The sequence below is a fragment of the Aplidium turbinatum genome, chromosome 14 (genome assembly GCF_918807975.1).
Source record: "Aplidium turbinatum chromosome 14, kaAplTurb1.1, whole genome shotgun sequence".
Taxonomy (NCBI): Eukaryota; Metazoa; Chordata; class Ascidiacea; order Aplousobranchia; family Polyclinidae; genus Aplidium; species Aplidium turbinatum.
The window spans coordinates 10642422-10657099 of NC_137485.1; the positions used below are offsets into that span (position 1 = coordinate 10642422).

The window sequence follows — 14678 nt, forward strand, 5'->3', positions numbered from 1 at the left end:
TTTCATGAATTATTCATCATGCGCGTGCTTTTGACTTGCGACAACGCGTGTGATTTAATATGTTGAACACTGAGGTTTATAGAAATAGTTCAATCAAGAGTATATGCAACTGAGTTGAAGTTTGTTCACAAACAAAATATCACTTCATATAAACGCAGCAGCCTGCGTGTAATAGCTCTATATTCATCACGCAATCCATACCGTCGTTTTATTGAACACTGACAAACTTCAGTAATTATGTACCATGCACTCACTCATCACATGTCATTTTAAATCTACTTAATTGTAGTTTGCAGAAATAGTACTTTCATGTTTCATCTCAGTGACCTCTACTTCTATCGAAAAGTCATTGCCTGTATAAAACGTAAAGCACTTCAAGGAGCACTTCAAGTTCAGATTTTTGAGCAAAGGTACGATTAGAATGGTTTTCTAAAACCTTCCAAACAAAATGAACGCTTTCTTCCAGCATGATAACTGTCAATTTGTAGTTCAAGAACCTCTGGTGTCCGTAACAACTGGTTCGTGGGACGTCCTTTGGTTTTTGAGTTACAAACTAAGTTCGTTCTGCTTGTTACAAATGTAATATCAATGTAATATCATAGTTAATTGCTTGTAATAAAACAACTCTGTGCAGTATTGCAACTTGCAAGCACACCCTGTATTACATACAATAAATCGGTAACGATTTTCTTTGTTACTATTTTATGCCCATTCGTTTCAAAAGATTCCAAAAATTGATTCAGGCAAATTTTCAAAAAGGCTGTAGGGCTGAAGCAGAGACCTACCAGATAAAACAGTTTTACAACACTTGACCACAGGGCTATGTATCAATTCTGACAACACTCAACAGTCTGACGACTCCTTTCTGCATTTTCCTTTACGACTAACCACTGCACACTTTGAAAATAAAAGCAAATTAAAGTATGGAATTCTACCAAGTCTACATCAGACGTGTAGAATGTTGCACAACCAACACAGACTTTGATTGGCTGTGTAAACAAAAATCTTTCTTTACGTTGCTTGCTGAGACTTGAACAGCAGAATGGTTCTATTTATTGTTGCCAGAAGGCGAACTTCTGTCAATAATTATTTTATACACTCAACAGGCGATTTTCTTTCTATCCGATAATGTAACTCAGTTGATTTATTTCAAGTGGACAACAAATCACAAATTAGCTAAGTAACCTGACGCACTGTTGACTGGAAAAGTACTACAAAACACAGTGCCACCGAATTGTCAACAAAGACGGTTCTCAACCCTTCAACAACCTTTTAAACTCAGTTTATTGTTCCAAAGCCAGCTCCTGAGCTCATGAGCACGATACCAAACCTACTGCACTCACTTTCTGCTCGTCGATTTCAAGCTAGTTTTTCGATTGCTCCTATTTTTCTCCTCAAGATGCGCTTGGAGAGTTTTTTTTTCTTTTTTAATATCCGAGAGTAACTTCTTTTTTCGATTGTCTGGACTTCTTTCTCTCTTTTGTGAAGGTCATTTTTTTCTGTTTAGCTGAACAGAGAAATCAATAGAAGCTTCCCCAATGAGGCAATGACTGTGATTGTGTCAAAATTTCACCTGTGCAACACAAAGTAGCTGTCAACTGATTGTTAATTCCTTTTTGATGAACTTTTGTTATGAGTTGAGCTTTCGACCGCCCAGATAGCTTAGTTGGTGGCCTGATTTTGTGACAAAGAAACCGCATCATCAAGCGCGCTGGTTCGACACTCGAGCTATTCGCTTTGGCAAAGACTTTTAAGGACTGCTCTCCATTCTACGACATCTAACGGATGGAATATTTCTAAGATAATAACAAGCCGATAATCGGAAACTTTACTCTGCCAATCTCAATAACCTACCTGCGTCAGTGCTTCAAAGCCTCTACAAGCCTGCAAAACTGTCAAAAATAAACTTTCAAAGGTTTTTGCAGTCCAAGGACGTACTTTGCAGGCAGGGCCGGATTTAGCTGATAGGGCGCCCGGGGAACTTTTAGATCGGGGGCCCCCGTGCAAAAACATTTTTCGCGCCTACGGCGCGAAAAACCACTTCTACGTCTTCAGTAGCATCAGTCCAGTACTGCACAGCATTTTGCAGAAACTTTAAAGGCCAAAAGGAAAAAATAACATAAAATCACATTTTTTCCACATAGGGGGCCCTTCAAAAGTCGGGGGGCCCGGGGCAACTGCCCACTCTGCCCCCCCTAAATCCGGGCCTGTTTGTAGGCCTATAACTTCAGATTGGAATGATGTAAAGCATGTGCTATAATAGCAGATTCAGAGAGGCAGTCTCGGAACATGAAACCAAACACTGGCTGCTCTCTAATAGCCATCTAGTATAATCCGGAAACATCGTAAATTTAGGATGGTAAAAAGATAGACCCTTGGCCATTGAGGCTCACACGACGAAGAATAACGTCTGCAAAAAGGAATTGATTTTCAGACCAGCAAAATTTGAAGATCTTACGTTGTTAAAAGAAAACTTTGGTTTGCTGGGTTCGTAGTTTGGTAACGACAAAAAGCGGCAGTTGGCAACAGCGAGATCAGATTTAGGGCTGCTGATATTGATGAATTCCATGTTGGCTAAATCAGCTCTCTCCACTGTTTCAGTCATTCCACAATCTCTAGTTAATGCACATAGTCCAAAGTCTTGGATTGCGCATTAAAGAACAATTATTTTCATTGGAAAAGCCTCTTCTGAGGATTAATTCAAGCCTACGACAGCTAGCACAGTATTTTGTCATAACAGCAATGAATCAGACATAAACGAAAATCAATTGCGTTTGTATCAACGTAGGCTATAAAATTTGATTTAGCTAAACTTTATTCAAAATTTTTAACTTTGTCCATCTCCAAGAAACCTTAGCAGACGAATTTATATCTTCTTTGCTAGACTGCTTGCCATCAATTTTGCTGAGTAGATTATTATCGTTGGTCTCATTTTGTGTTGCATTTACAACAGAGTAGAAAGTGGGAAGCAAAGAAAAGAAATATAAAAGACCTATCGAAATCTGCTTCTTTAATCCGTTTACACATCGAAACTTAAACAAATACATCGAAAGTGGTAAAAAAACTGGACCTTTATTGAAGAAAATTCCGAATATCACCTTCACTATTACAAAAAGTGGATTTGTGCTTTGGACTGGGAAAGGCCGGATTCAGAGAAAGAAAGGCTCTCTCTAGGACATGGAGTACTCTAGGCTACTGCCCACTTGAGGGTCCAAACCTCCACCCTAACAGCCATAGAGACGAGGAGCATTTCAAACACCCACTGATGCTATAGTAAGTTATTAGTGATGGAGAAACATGCACGCCAGCTGGGACGTCGCCAGCACAGAATTTCGAGCTAGAGGAGAAAATGAGAATTGTTGCACACGTCGGCGGGGAGTTTGAGGAACCTTCCCCAGAAAATTTTGAAAAAAGTGTCTTAAAATTGTGCATTCTGAGAGTAGGCTACTTTCAGCCCAAATCAATAGTGAAACTCTGTCAAATGCTGCTGTAACAGAGGGTAAAAAGTTTATTTTAGCTGCATAAAACCAAAACAGCTGTTCTGTTTATTTACATCATTGCGAGACCTGACTGATACTCAATCAATCAATGGTTTATTTGCCAGGAACAGTACATAGTCGAAATATGCAAATTGTATGTACATTGCAAAGGTGGCAGAAGTTTCCATACTGACAAGGAGACAACGAAACGACCATCGATCCACCAATCAATTACCACCCTACAGAAATGATAATTTTGTCACCTCAGACAAAAATGTGTAGCCTACCTGACACTGACAGTGTATCAATATCTATTGGCCAATAGCCTAGCTTAAAAGTATGTTATTCGGTGTACAGTAGGCCTATATATAAAAAAGTTTCGAGGGGGGGCAATTGCCTCCCTGACTACGCCTCTGCACGCAAGTGTTGAAATTAACTATTTGAAGATAGCTAAAGTTTGTAATTTGATTGTAAACATTTTGTGAAATATTAGGCTACTGTAAAATAGGAAATGTTAGTCAAAGAAGACAATTGACTAACATCGCTCGTTACAAACTAGCAGATAATTTTCTCAATGACTATTAATAGTCAAGCCATTTTCAAAGTAAGCCAACACCTAACAGTTAAAAATGTAACTTTTAACCTGTGTCGTAGGCGACTTCCTTTCCATAAAAAACAAACACACCAAAATGTAATTTGCATTACGACCTGTTTATACATACCTACTTTACTTTATTGGAACTGGTTGCCAGAAAATTTCACGTTATCAGCAGGTGAAAGCTTCTCCAATAGGCCATGTTTAAACGTTTTTAAATATATGTGGTACATACTAAATTTTGAGGCTCTTAAATCTTGAGGCCCTAGGCTCTAGCCTTTCTAGTGTAATGGTAAATTCGGCACTGGGACTGGAAAGGAAGGCAATTTATTTTCACTCAACTTTTCGTTTAGTTTGCGGTAGCTAATGTTTTTTTTCAATAACTACCAAAAGAAATTTTCAAACTCTTCCAAGTATACTGAAACCTTACCTAAAAAACATCGTTTCGATTGACATCCAAAATACAAACTTTTCGTCAATAAAGCAACTTGCTTAAAGCAGGGATTTAAAGTTCTAAATAGCTCTGGACTTTTTCGTTCAAGTATTGTGTTGAAGCATGTGAACTTTCTTTTAACCAATGGTGGCACACAACGTCCATGTTGTGTAAATTTGAAGCAATGTCACAAAACAACGTTTTTTTCTAATTTTTTTCTAAATTTGCAGTAGAAAACCAAAAAAACTGTCTCTTTCCATAAATAAAAGAAAGCGAAAAAATCTTGGTTTGAGTTTAACGCTAATCCTTACTGAAGCAAACATTGCAGTAATTAGATCCGCGTGAGATTTCAATTTTTATTTGGGTTTGTGGCTACTAGAACAAAAGATCGCGTGTTAGGAACTTGCAGCAAAAAAGTGGAGTCACCTCACTTCATTTATTGTTTATGTCACTCAATACTGGTTTCACTTTCGTCAAAACATGACTTAGAAGGAAACTTTTCCATATAACTAGCGTTTATGTCAAACCAGCTTGTATACGGCCATGAGTTTAATTGAAACTTATTTAGGTTATTGCAGCACGAAAAGCAACTCACTTTTCATCTTTCGGTATCTCAACCAAATATGAAATCTCTACTTTAATTGCACCCACATGACATCAGAAGAAGCCTATAGATTGCATTGCATTAATTCTTTTGGAGTTGGTCCGACTGGTGGTAGGCTAAAGGTAAAGCCAACGATTCGGAACAGTCGCGAAAAAGGCGTTTTTTTTTCAAGCCGTATAAACATAAATTTTATAACAATGCAGCCAATAGCTTCTTTTAATCAACTCACAAAAATGATAGCCTACAAAATCACTTTTAACATTTTTTGCAAATAGCCTTGCGCAGACTTTTTCCAACCTTCTTACTTCACAATACCCTTTCTTATTTTCATTGTGTTATGAAAACGTAATTTCTTGGTAATAGTGTCGAAAAAGAGAATTCAAAGAGCACTTTAAGTTTAGGCCCGAGATGATTTTAGTTTTCAAGAATTTTTCCAAAAACCAGAGAAATTGAAAAAAATATTAATCTTATCGTCATATAGCTTGATTAGCTTCGGCCAATCGGCCTACATCCGTTTCAGCTTTATTTCACCTAACTCTATATTTTTGGTGGAAAACTATTTTTTCGTGATAATTGTAGGCTACCAGTAATTTCCTCTTTCTCAAGAAGTTGAAATAGTGAAAAATTCTTGTTTTGTTTTCTAAAAACGTCTTGTTTGTGGGAGGCTGGCCTCTAATAGATGCAGTGCTTAAGTGCTGCTGGGCATCAGGAAATCTTTATCAAATTTTTCAACATTACTTGGCTTTCCGAATGAAGATTTTAAGCTGGTATGAGATGGTCTACTGCGCTTTATTCTTTTTTTTATTATGTTTATTAATATTTTTTAGATGTTAGCTTATTGTGCAAAGAAACTTGGCTTTGGATTTAACTGCGGAAATGATTCATTTTTGCTCGGTCACAGAAGCACAGGAAAAAGAATGAAGCAAGACGGAAACATTCGGCTAGTGAACAACAGCGTTGGGTTGAGTGTGCCTCATGCGCGTCATGCAGTAACTTATTTTATTGCGCATACACGTAACGTGTAGATTTTGTCTTCATACAATTGCAGAAACATACGGCAGACACTTCTTTTGCGGTAGCTCTGCAAATCACCGCGTTGCATGCTTAAAAACCTCTTTTTTGACTTAATTTTTTGTTAAAACAACGTAAGCCACTTGTTTATGAAATGGCTGTTTTACTCATTTGCTGTGTTATGCAGGTTGTTGCGTTTTTTTCTATTTTGAAATCATTGTGGTAAAAAAGCTAAGCTAACCATACTTTTGGTCTGGTTCACAGTTTGCACAAAAGGACGTTTCTTTAGGCTGTTTCGCATCTTTTATGTTTTTAGAGCAGCAAAAAATAATGAGCAGTTCCGAAAAGTAAACTGCGTCATTATGTCGAAAAGATCCACAGTTTTGAGATTTGGGCACCACAATAAAAAGAGACGACTATGTGCCTGCATATCTTGCCAGGGCACGATATTGCTATCAAACATAAAACTTTCACTTCCCGCTTTTCTCATGTTACCCAGTTACCGGTAGGCCTACCAGGTCCGGATTTACGGGGGTGGGTGCAGGTGCCCCAGGCCCCCCTTTTAAAGAGCCCCCCGACGGGGAAAAAATGTGATTTTGTGTTGTTATTTTTTTTTCTTTCTTTCAGCCTTTGAAGTCTTTGCAAAATGCTGTGCAGTGCTGGATTAATGCTACTGTGGACGTAGAGGTTGTTTTTCGCGCCAGCTGCGCGAAACTTTTTTTTGCACGGGGGCCCCCCGATCTAAAAGTGCCCGGGGCCCCCATCAGCTAAATCCGGCCCTGAGGCCTACCACACTTTTGTAGGATACTTGAATGTAACTCACTTTTAAATCGGTGTCACAAATAATGGTGTGACGTATTTACATTGTTGTCGATCTACAACAGCTTAGGTGTTTTAGTCAGCAGCATTCTTTTTCATTTTCTTATGTCATATTGACAATCTTCCAACACATTACCCGACTTATCCTCACTACGTAATGCTCGAAAGAACACAATCGGCACCGTTTTTAATGTTTTTGGCATGACCAGACCTGGATTCAAACCTAGACCTACCAGAAATAAAGCCGAAGACGATACCACTCAGCTGGTGAGGACTCATCAAGTGTGGAATCGAACCATGGTGTAACCTACCAGAAGAAAAAGTTTGGGATATTGATCAGTTGGACACTGAATTGGTCATATTTGTAATGGCCTAATTACCCAGCCAGAAAATCAGTCTTTTTTGCATTAACTCAACGTCTGCAGACACAAATGCAAAAAATGAACTGATTTCTAGCTAGGTGTTGTCAGTATCATGATTACCACAAGAATTGTTTTCTTCTTTTACAGATGCAACGACAATACAGTACGCTTTTGCCGATGGCCAGGTTTTTATTAGCTTTCAATTGATACTGACGCAACAAAATAAGCGTTTTCAATCACCCATTTTTCTAGCTTCAATGACCAAACGTAGTCTGCCTCTGGAATAAACACTCAAACTGAACCTAGTGGACGCCAAAACGTATCAAACAGAATTGTGATCGTTTCAATCAGAAGATAGATCACAAATTACTAGGATGTCGTATTATCATGTGGCCATGAAAGTTTTTACGACTGGAATCCACTTCCCTTCTTTCTTCATCGCTTCCCGCCACAAACCCGTCACATCTTCAACTTTTCCGCCGTTTTCTGCTAGCATTAAGTAATAAGTGCTGATTCTGTGAAGCCGAGCATATACTTTTGCTCCTCTCCTATACTTTTCTGACTTTTCTGTTAGTTTCAGTTTCATTTGCAATCCAGCTGCTACAGCAGTCAATGCAGCCAACACACAGCGCAGAGCTTGGAGAGAAGAAGCATTGAAGATCAGTGTCGAAAAAGGTGAGGTAATTTCTGGAACCGGTATGCCGTACCGCCTGTACAAGCCTACTCGTGGTAGAGAAAACTTGCTTGTGCTTTCTGCTTCCTGCAGTAAATGTAAAGAAAAGAATACATTATTTCACGCCTTTAATTTCAATAAATTAAAGTAAACCTTAGCCTACATTATTTAAACAAGCAAACAAACTGTTTTTAGAAAAACTTAAAAGAAAAATGTCATGCCTTCAAGGTATATAAAGCCCACAAGTGTGCACTAACAAATTTGTGCGCGATTATTTTCGATAAAGCGGTATAATTCAACATTAGCCTGCTAAAATCGGGTCTTCAAACAGCAATGCCTTGAAGGTTTGTGTAGCGTGCTCGTAACGTCTATATCTCACTGCGCTTTGGCAGAGCGGGAAATCCTTTGTCATCTCTTCACCAACTAAGCGTTTTGTGTTACATCAAGCTTGTTCTGATATTGTAATATTTTGTACCCAGGGTCACTTTTAAAAAGTTTAGGTGTCAGTAGGCTTAACGATTCTTGAAAAGGGTTCCATTATTAAATGAGGTTGGGGACCACTGCTTTAAAGTGCACTGATGTACACTTTTGCGGCTGTCGTAATAATTCTGATAGGCCTTTAGCCAGCGCCTTTAGCTTAGATTTTTATTGCGATGCGTAGATAATGCTGGGTACCGTACCGTATCACTTACCTGAACTGTTGAAGAATCCGAATGAAAGATTTCTACCAACTGATGAAAGAGCATCTGTATAATTTGCATAATAAGAATGACGAAGTTTATCCCGAAAGCCCACTTGGAATACGCGGATGCATACCGTTGCCATTTGATTTGCTTTCTCTGAAACCTCTCGTGCATGCCTCGCATGAGACCAACGTGATCAATCTGCAACAGTTAGAACATGTTTTGCGTTATAACATCGTTGGAAATTCACAAATTAAGAAAATTTACAGTCCACGCTGAGAACTCAATCAATACCATCTGCTGGCTATGTAAATGAAAAACCACGAATAGGCCTAAAGTAAAAAACGGCACATAACACTTCATTTGCAACTACAAGAGAAAAGTTTGTGATATCTCTAACTCAGGCCAGCATCAGTGGTGCAAAACTGCCATAAGTTGTCCTGTGCAAAACTGCCAGAATTAATCTCCAGAAGAGACTTTCTCTGGCTAAGGAAGAATACTTCTTCAATCACGCAATCGATTTTTGTCGATATTGAGCACAAAAAAAACGAGCGTGGGCTGCACGGTTATTAATTACTGATAAGAATTGAAAGGGGCGTTATCTGCAGGTTTGTATCTGATTCAGACTTAGGGTTCTTCTCTGTTGACAGAGAAGTTGACTAAGCTTATAACATGTATCATGTTTTTAATTAACAAACACAAATATTAAAACATTTGGCCGAAACCCATGAGAATTGCAATTTGCAAATGTGTTACAACTGTGCAAATTCAAAACCTATTATCTGCTCTCACGGAACTTAGGTCACGCTTCCTGTTAACAAATGCCACTCTTGCGTGTTATTGTTGTCGTATCCAGGCTTAGACCTGGTGTTTGAAGGTTTACATTAAGTGGACGGGAAGGCAATGAAGCCAATCTTCGTGTCCACCGTCAAGCATGCCTTAAAGTGTCCTGCCAAAGACACAGCCGCATGCTCTTAAGCGGTATCGAACCGGCGCACCTTCGAGTGCCATTTCAGGGCTCTTACCACTCGGCTATCCACTCATCATCATCATCATCGGCCATGCCTGAATAAGGCGTCGGCTACCGTGAGTCTCCACAACGATCGATTGTCCATACTTCTAATTAGTGGTTAGCGCGTTGGGCTCGCAGTCGAGAGCCTGCATGTTCGACTCCAGCCACCCGCACTTACTGTTGTTTCTCTGGGCAAGAAACTTTACGATAATTGCCTCTACCTAGTGATCGATTTCGAGTAATGGGTAGTACCAAATTTAAGTCATAAGTAGAGTAGACAACCGGAAACAGACATTGCCGTCGGCTGCAGCGTGGGTCAGGTGTATGTCGGAAGGCGTACACCGATGCATAGCGCTCAAGTCCGCTTTCCCGCAATGCAGGATAAAGATAAACAAACAAACAAACAAAAACAGGTTTTCAAAATTTGGTTTGTCCATGTTGAAAGATTTTTGAAGATTTCCAAACGTGGACGTCCCCGGTGCCTCTGACCAGGAAATCGCCCCATCATTACCGAGTGTTCAATTCCGCGTTTGCGGTAGACATGCCCGATAAATGTCATTTGCCTTTTTTTGATAGTTGTGATGAGGACGCCAGGGGTGCACCCAGAGCGTCTCCACACTTCTTCGATAGTGATTTTATCCATCCAGTTAATTCCCAGCATTCTACGAATAAACCAAATTTCAGCACTGTTGATCTTCTTCTCTATCTTCGGGCATACAGTCCAGGATTCACAGCCATATAGCAGAACTGACTAAATGTACACATGTAAAATTCTTATTCTAGTGTTTAGAGAGATTGAATTAGATTTCAGTATTTTGTCCATTTTGATGAAAGCTTGTTTGGATTGTGCAATTCTTGATTTTACGTCGCTCCAGCATCGACCATTCGAAGTGACCATAGAACCCAGATAGTTGAAACTATTTACTTGTGAGACTGTTGTATTTTGTATTTTGATAGTGCATACTGGAGTTATTTCTTTTGATGAGATGGTCATGCAGAAGGTTTTTGTTGCATTCAAATTAAGTCCAAGGTTCTCACTTTGCTTAATGACTATGTTGAGTAAATTTTGTAAACTGGAGTTTGATGTGGCGATTAGTACTGTGTCGTCTGCGTATCTTATGTTGTTGAAGTGTTGTCCGCCTACAGAGACGCCTTCTTCGTCATCTAGATGTCGTAAGATCGTTTCGCCGTAGAGTGAGAAAAGATTTTTAAAAATGTGAAACTACGCACCCCTGTCTAACACCTCTCCGAATTTGTGTCCACTTGCTCAGCTCGCCATCTATCCGGACTGCTGCTGATTGATCCCAGTAGAGATTTCTGAGAAGTCGAAGGTCTTTACCATCTGTGTCTAAGCTGTCAAGCATCTCCATGAGTGGCTCATGTCTAACGCGGTCGAAAGCTTTGCTGTAGTCCATAAAGCAGAGGTACAGGTCTTCCCTGTGTTCTATCGACCTCTCAGCAAGTGTTCTGATTAGGAATGTGGCGTTTCTAGTTCCTTTGTCTTTCACAAATCCGCATTGCACATCTGAGATTTCGGGATTGATGCATCTGCGTAGTCGATGGAGTAAAACGGTCAGAAAAATTTTGGTGACATGATATATCTATATCCACTATCCACTATCCAGCCTGAAATGCATTGCAACTGTACAAATTCAAAAAGCTAAATTCTGCTCTCATGGAATTTAGCCCACCACATTCGTATTTCTGAAGGGACATGTCTATGTAACGGTTCCGCTTTCACAAATCCCACTGCGATAGTACTGATCAAAAAGCACTACTATTTGAAATAAGGGGGGAATTGAAAAATACTCGTAACGTATATATAAAACCGAAAGGATTTCCATTTTTAAAAACAGATTTTCAAAACAGAAGAAGAACGACTCTCGAATAAAAGGAAAACCTCACAAGAGAGTGTCGCTTTTCTGACACTCGTCGCAATGAACTAAATTAAGTAAATAGGATGACTAATTTTTAATTTCCTGAGTAAGAGTTTGTAACCTTTATCATTGCAAAATACATTTAACTTTAACATACCGGACTTGTTTAAATAGTAGGAAACCATACCCTAGACAGAAACACCCTAAATTAACTTCAACTAGAGACTCAGAGTCTCTTTATCAAGCGGATAGCCTAAAAACAGAGTCACTTAACGAGCAAAAAGCCTACACTGGGGGGTCGTCCGGGAATTAGCAGCAGACCTCAACAACAAAGAGCCTACAAACTAACGACACAGTCTATCATAAAGTGTAGCCAATTCCTTTCGTCTTTACATTTACCGAAATTGCTACGGAAATCAAACCAGGTTATCCACACAAACTTGCAAAAGACAGCGCACTAAGACGTATGCATTCTTGCAAAATCCCATTCACCAGGTTTTGCAAAATAAAAGTTTGCCTTTGGCTGAATTACATTGTAAATGTTAAAATAACCGCTACGGCACCTGACCCTTCTTACTGATTTTAAACGTCTGGTTGCTCAATCAAAACTGGGAAAAGTCGTCATGGACGAAAACTGCGGTTGCACAACATAAATTTTTGTTAAAATACTGTTAAGTGATTGTTAGGCTAGCCAGATGATTTGAAGGTTTAGTCAGACTTTATAATTTTTTTTGGGTTGCTCAATCACGAGTCACGACATTGGAAACAACTTAGTTTGATCATGCTCTTACAGCTTTTCAACTACTGTTGTCCATGAATCCTACCTCATCTATGTTGGAAATATGTATCGCTTTACTGAAGAGGTCAAGCTCTTGCTCCACTTCTTCTGCATCATCAGGTGCTTCTGGATGCATTGGAGGAAGAGAAAACGATACTTCTCGCCCTTTCTTCATTTCGGGCGGCGGACAGTGTTCAGCTGGTACTATGCTTGTTTTTTCGGTGGAAGCACACGAACTGAGATTCAAGTCTTCGAATTCTTCTTCATCACTAAACACGTTATTGACACCTTGCGAAAAAAGGTTAAACGTTAGGTGTGTGAATTTGTTAGTTACCAGAATGCCATAAGGCATATGCATTTGCAAATAGCACAGGAAAGAACAGGTGGAGGAAGAGGTAGACAAAGTTGGATTGAAGAAAGAAGATGCGATGGGCAGAATGAGATGGAGAAAAGGAGACAATCGCTGCAAGGAAACAATCGGCCCGACCAGCAGGAACAAAACCGAATTTGCTTGGTGATGACGAGAATGGTCTACTACAGTGTTATCGGAATGCTTTGAAAACAATGCAAAATAAATTATAGAACCAATTGAATACAAATTCTGTTCTCAAGTCAGTAAGCATATTCAGAAAATTGATCTCAAAAAGTTTATTTGTGTTATTGGTACGATATGTAGCAGTTTTGGAACAACCCTACTGCTGAAATTGTGTAATTCAACATTATTGTTGTTTAGCAATGGATCTGTGAATGATCAGCTGTAAATCAAGCGCACTCATGCAGACATTTTGTTCACGTAATGACGTCACAGGCAACGTAGCTTATGATTGGTTGGCGGTTTCATTCTAGTCAAGTTTAGTGGCAGAATTTCGACTTGTTAAAGTAGCTACCTTTCAAAACAGCACATATTTCCTAGCATGCAGAGTTTCCAAATATAATTTACACGTATATCAGTCAGCAATTCTGTGAACAGAGAACATAAAATACATTTTGGGCACAAGAAACGCTAAGATATTTGAGAAACTTTTATGGGAGTGCTGCAGCACCGCAGCACACACTAGCGAGCCGCCCCTGGGTTCCAGAATAAAACTTGCATTAAAAATGGGTCGCGAACTGAAAAAGGTTGGGAAGCACTGGCCTACAGCAAAGCCTAGTGTTGGACAGCTGGCTCTTAATATCATGGGCCTACCTCAATTTTAAAATTGCACTTTAAAACTACTGCTTACCTCGTTTTTTGTCAGAAATTCGTTCCTTTTTGCGCAGAACCAGAGTATCTGAAGACTTGCCCCGTAATCGCAATGTAGGTACCATGATAAAGGTTATCGTCGGACTTCAAACATTCCTAAAGGCCCAACACTGCCAGCTTAGCTTATATACTTCATACGCATACAGGAACAACAGGCTAATGCCCGTGGCAGTCTATTTTACGGCAACAAGTTCAGTGAATTAGATTGAAATGGTTAGCCTTGTACGAGTGTATTAAATGGTAAATTGTGACATCACACAGAGAAAACAATATTTGCTATGATGTCACAAAGCAACATTAAACTGACCTAGCAGGTCACCCAAAAGTGGAAACTTTACCACAGGAGTGTCTAACCTTTTTGGCCAAAGGGCCACACGCGGTTGACAAATGATTGCGCGGGCCACTTGAGTGTTAACTGTTAATTTGCAATCTTTGAAATGGCTGTCTTATAATTTCTAATTAAAACCCTCGCAGTCACACCAAAGTTATAATCTTAAAAATGTGTAAAGGGTCATGTATTGTTTTTCGTTGTGATGGTCAGAAATGAAAACAAGCTGAACTGTGTATTATCCTCTTTTACAATTACAAGAACAATAAACATACTAAGATATAATAGTCAACAAAGTTTTGCTACACGTCGACATTTCAATGTGAAGTTTGGGACTGTTTTTCGTAATAAGTTTGGTAATATTCGGTGAGATGGACGATGTAGCAATGCGAAGCAAGTTTTGCATATGGCTGTCAACCAATCAATCAAGTTTATTTCGGTATAGCTCCACATTCATTTTCAATGTACACATCAGTAGATATAACAAATCGCTTTTTTGATATGGAAACTACACCATGGAGGCCTCTGCTAGACTACAAGTAGGCTACTGTAGGCTATGCCAAACTACCAGGATTAAGCTCTGCAAGAAGCTTTTCCAGTCCGAGGATAAAGATTTAATCAATCAATTTAGGAAACGTGTGGTGACGAATAGCTTAGGTTGGTTTCTCATTTTTCTGTTGTTGTTAGTCAGATTGGCCAAGTTTTCCAATCAACCATTTGTTTTTCAGATGTTTCAAGATTTTAATCTTTTTTGGGCAGTTCTGTTCTCAAGCAAGCTAAG

The 14678-nt window shown here is 39.2% G+C and overlaps 1 protein-coding gene across 1 annotated transcript; it reads right to left on the reverse strand.

Moving 5' to 3' along the window:
- Window positions 1–7467: 7467 nt before the first annotated feature.
- On the reverse strand, window positions 7468–13754 carry LOC145783199 (uncharacterized). Its single transcript, XM_082595000.1, has 4 exons — window positions 13550–13754; window positions 12373–12614; window positions 8669–8860; window positions 7468–8063 (listed from the first exon to the last, which is right to left on the reverse strand). The coding sequence occupies exons 1-4, from the start codon at window positions 13632–13634 to the stop codon at window positions 7689–7691; spliced, it is 894 nt and encodes a 297-aa protein (XP_082451126.1). The 5' UTR covers window positions 13635–13754; the 3' UTR covers window positions 7468–7688.
- Between the last annotated feature and the right edge of the window lie 924 nt (window positions 13755–14678).

What these genes read in the sequence shown, in the direction of transcription:
- LOC145783199 (XM_082595000.1), bottom strand. Translation starts at nt 13,634, where the DNA reads ATGGTACCTACATTGCGATTACGGGGCAAGTCTTCAGATACTCTGGTT. An exon ending in AATTTCTGACAAAAAACGAG is followed by an intron (nt 12,615 to 13,549) that starts GTAAGCAGTAGT and finishes TTTTTTCGCAAG; the next exon opens with GTGTCAATAACGTGTTTAGT. An exon ending in ATATTTCCAACATAGATGAG is followed by an intron (nt 8,861 to 12,372) that starts GTAGGATTCATG and finishes TAACTGTTGCAG; the next exon opens with ATTGATCACGTTGGTCTCAT.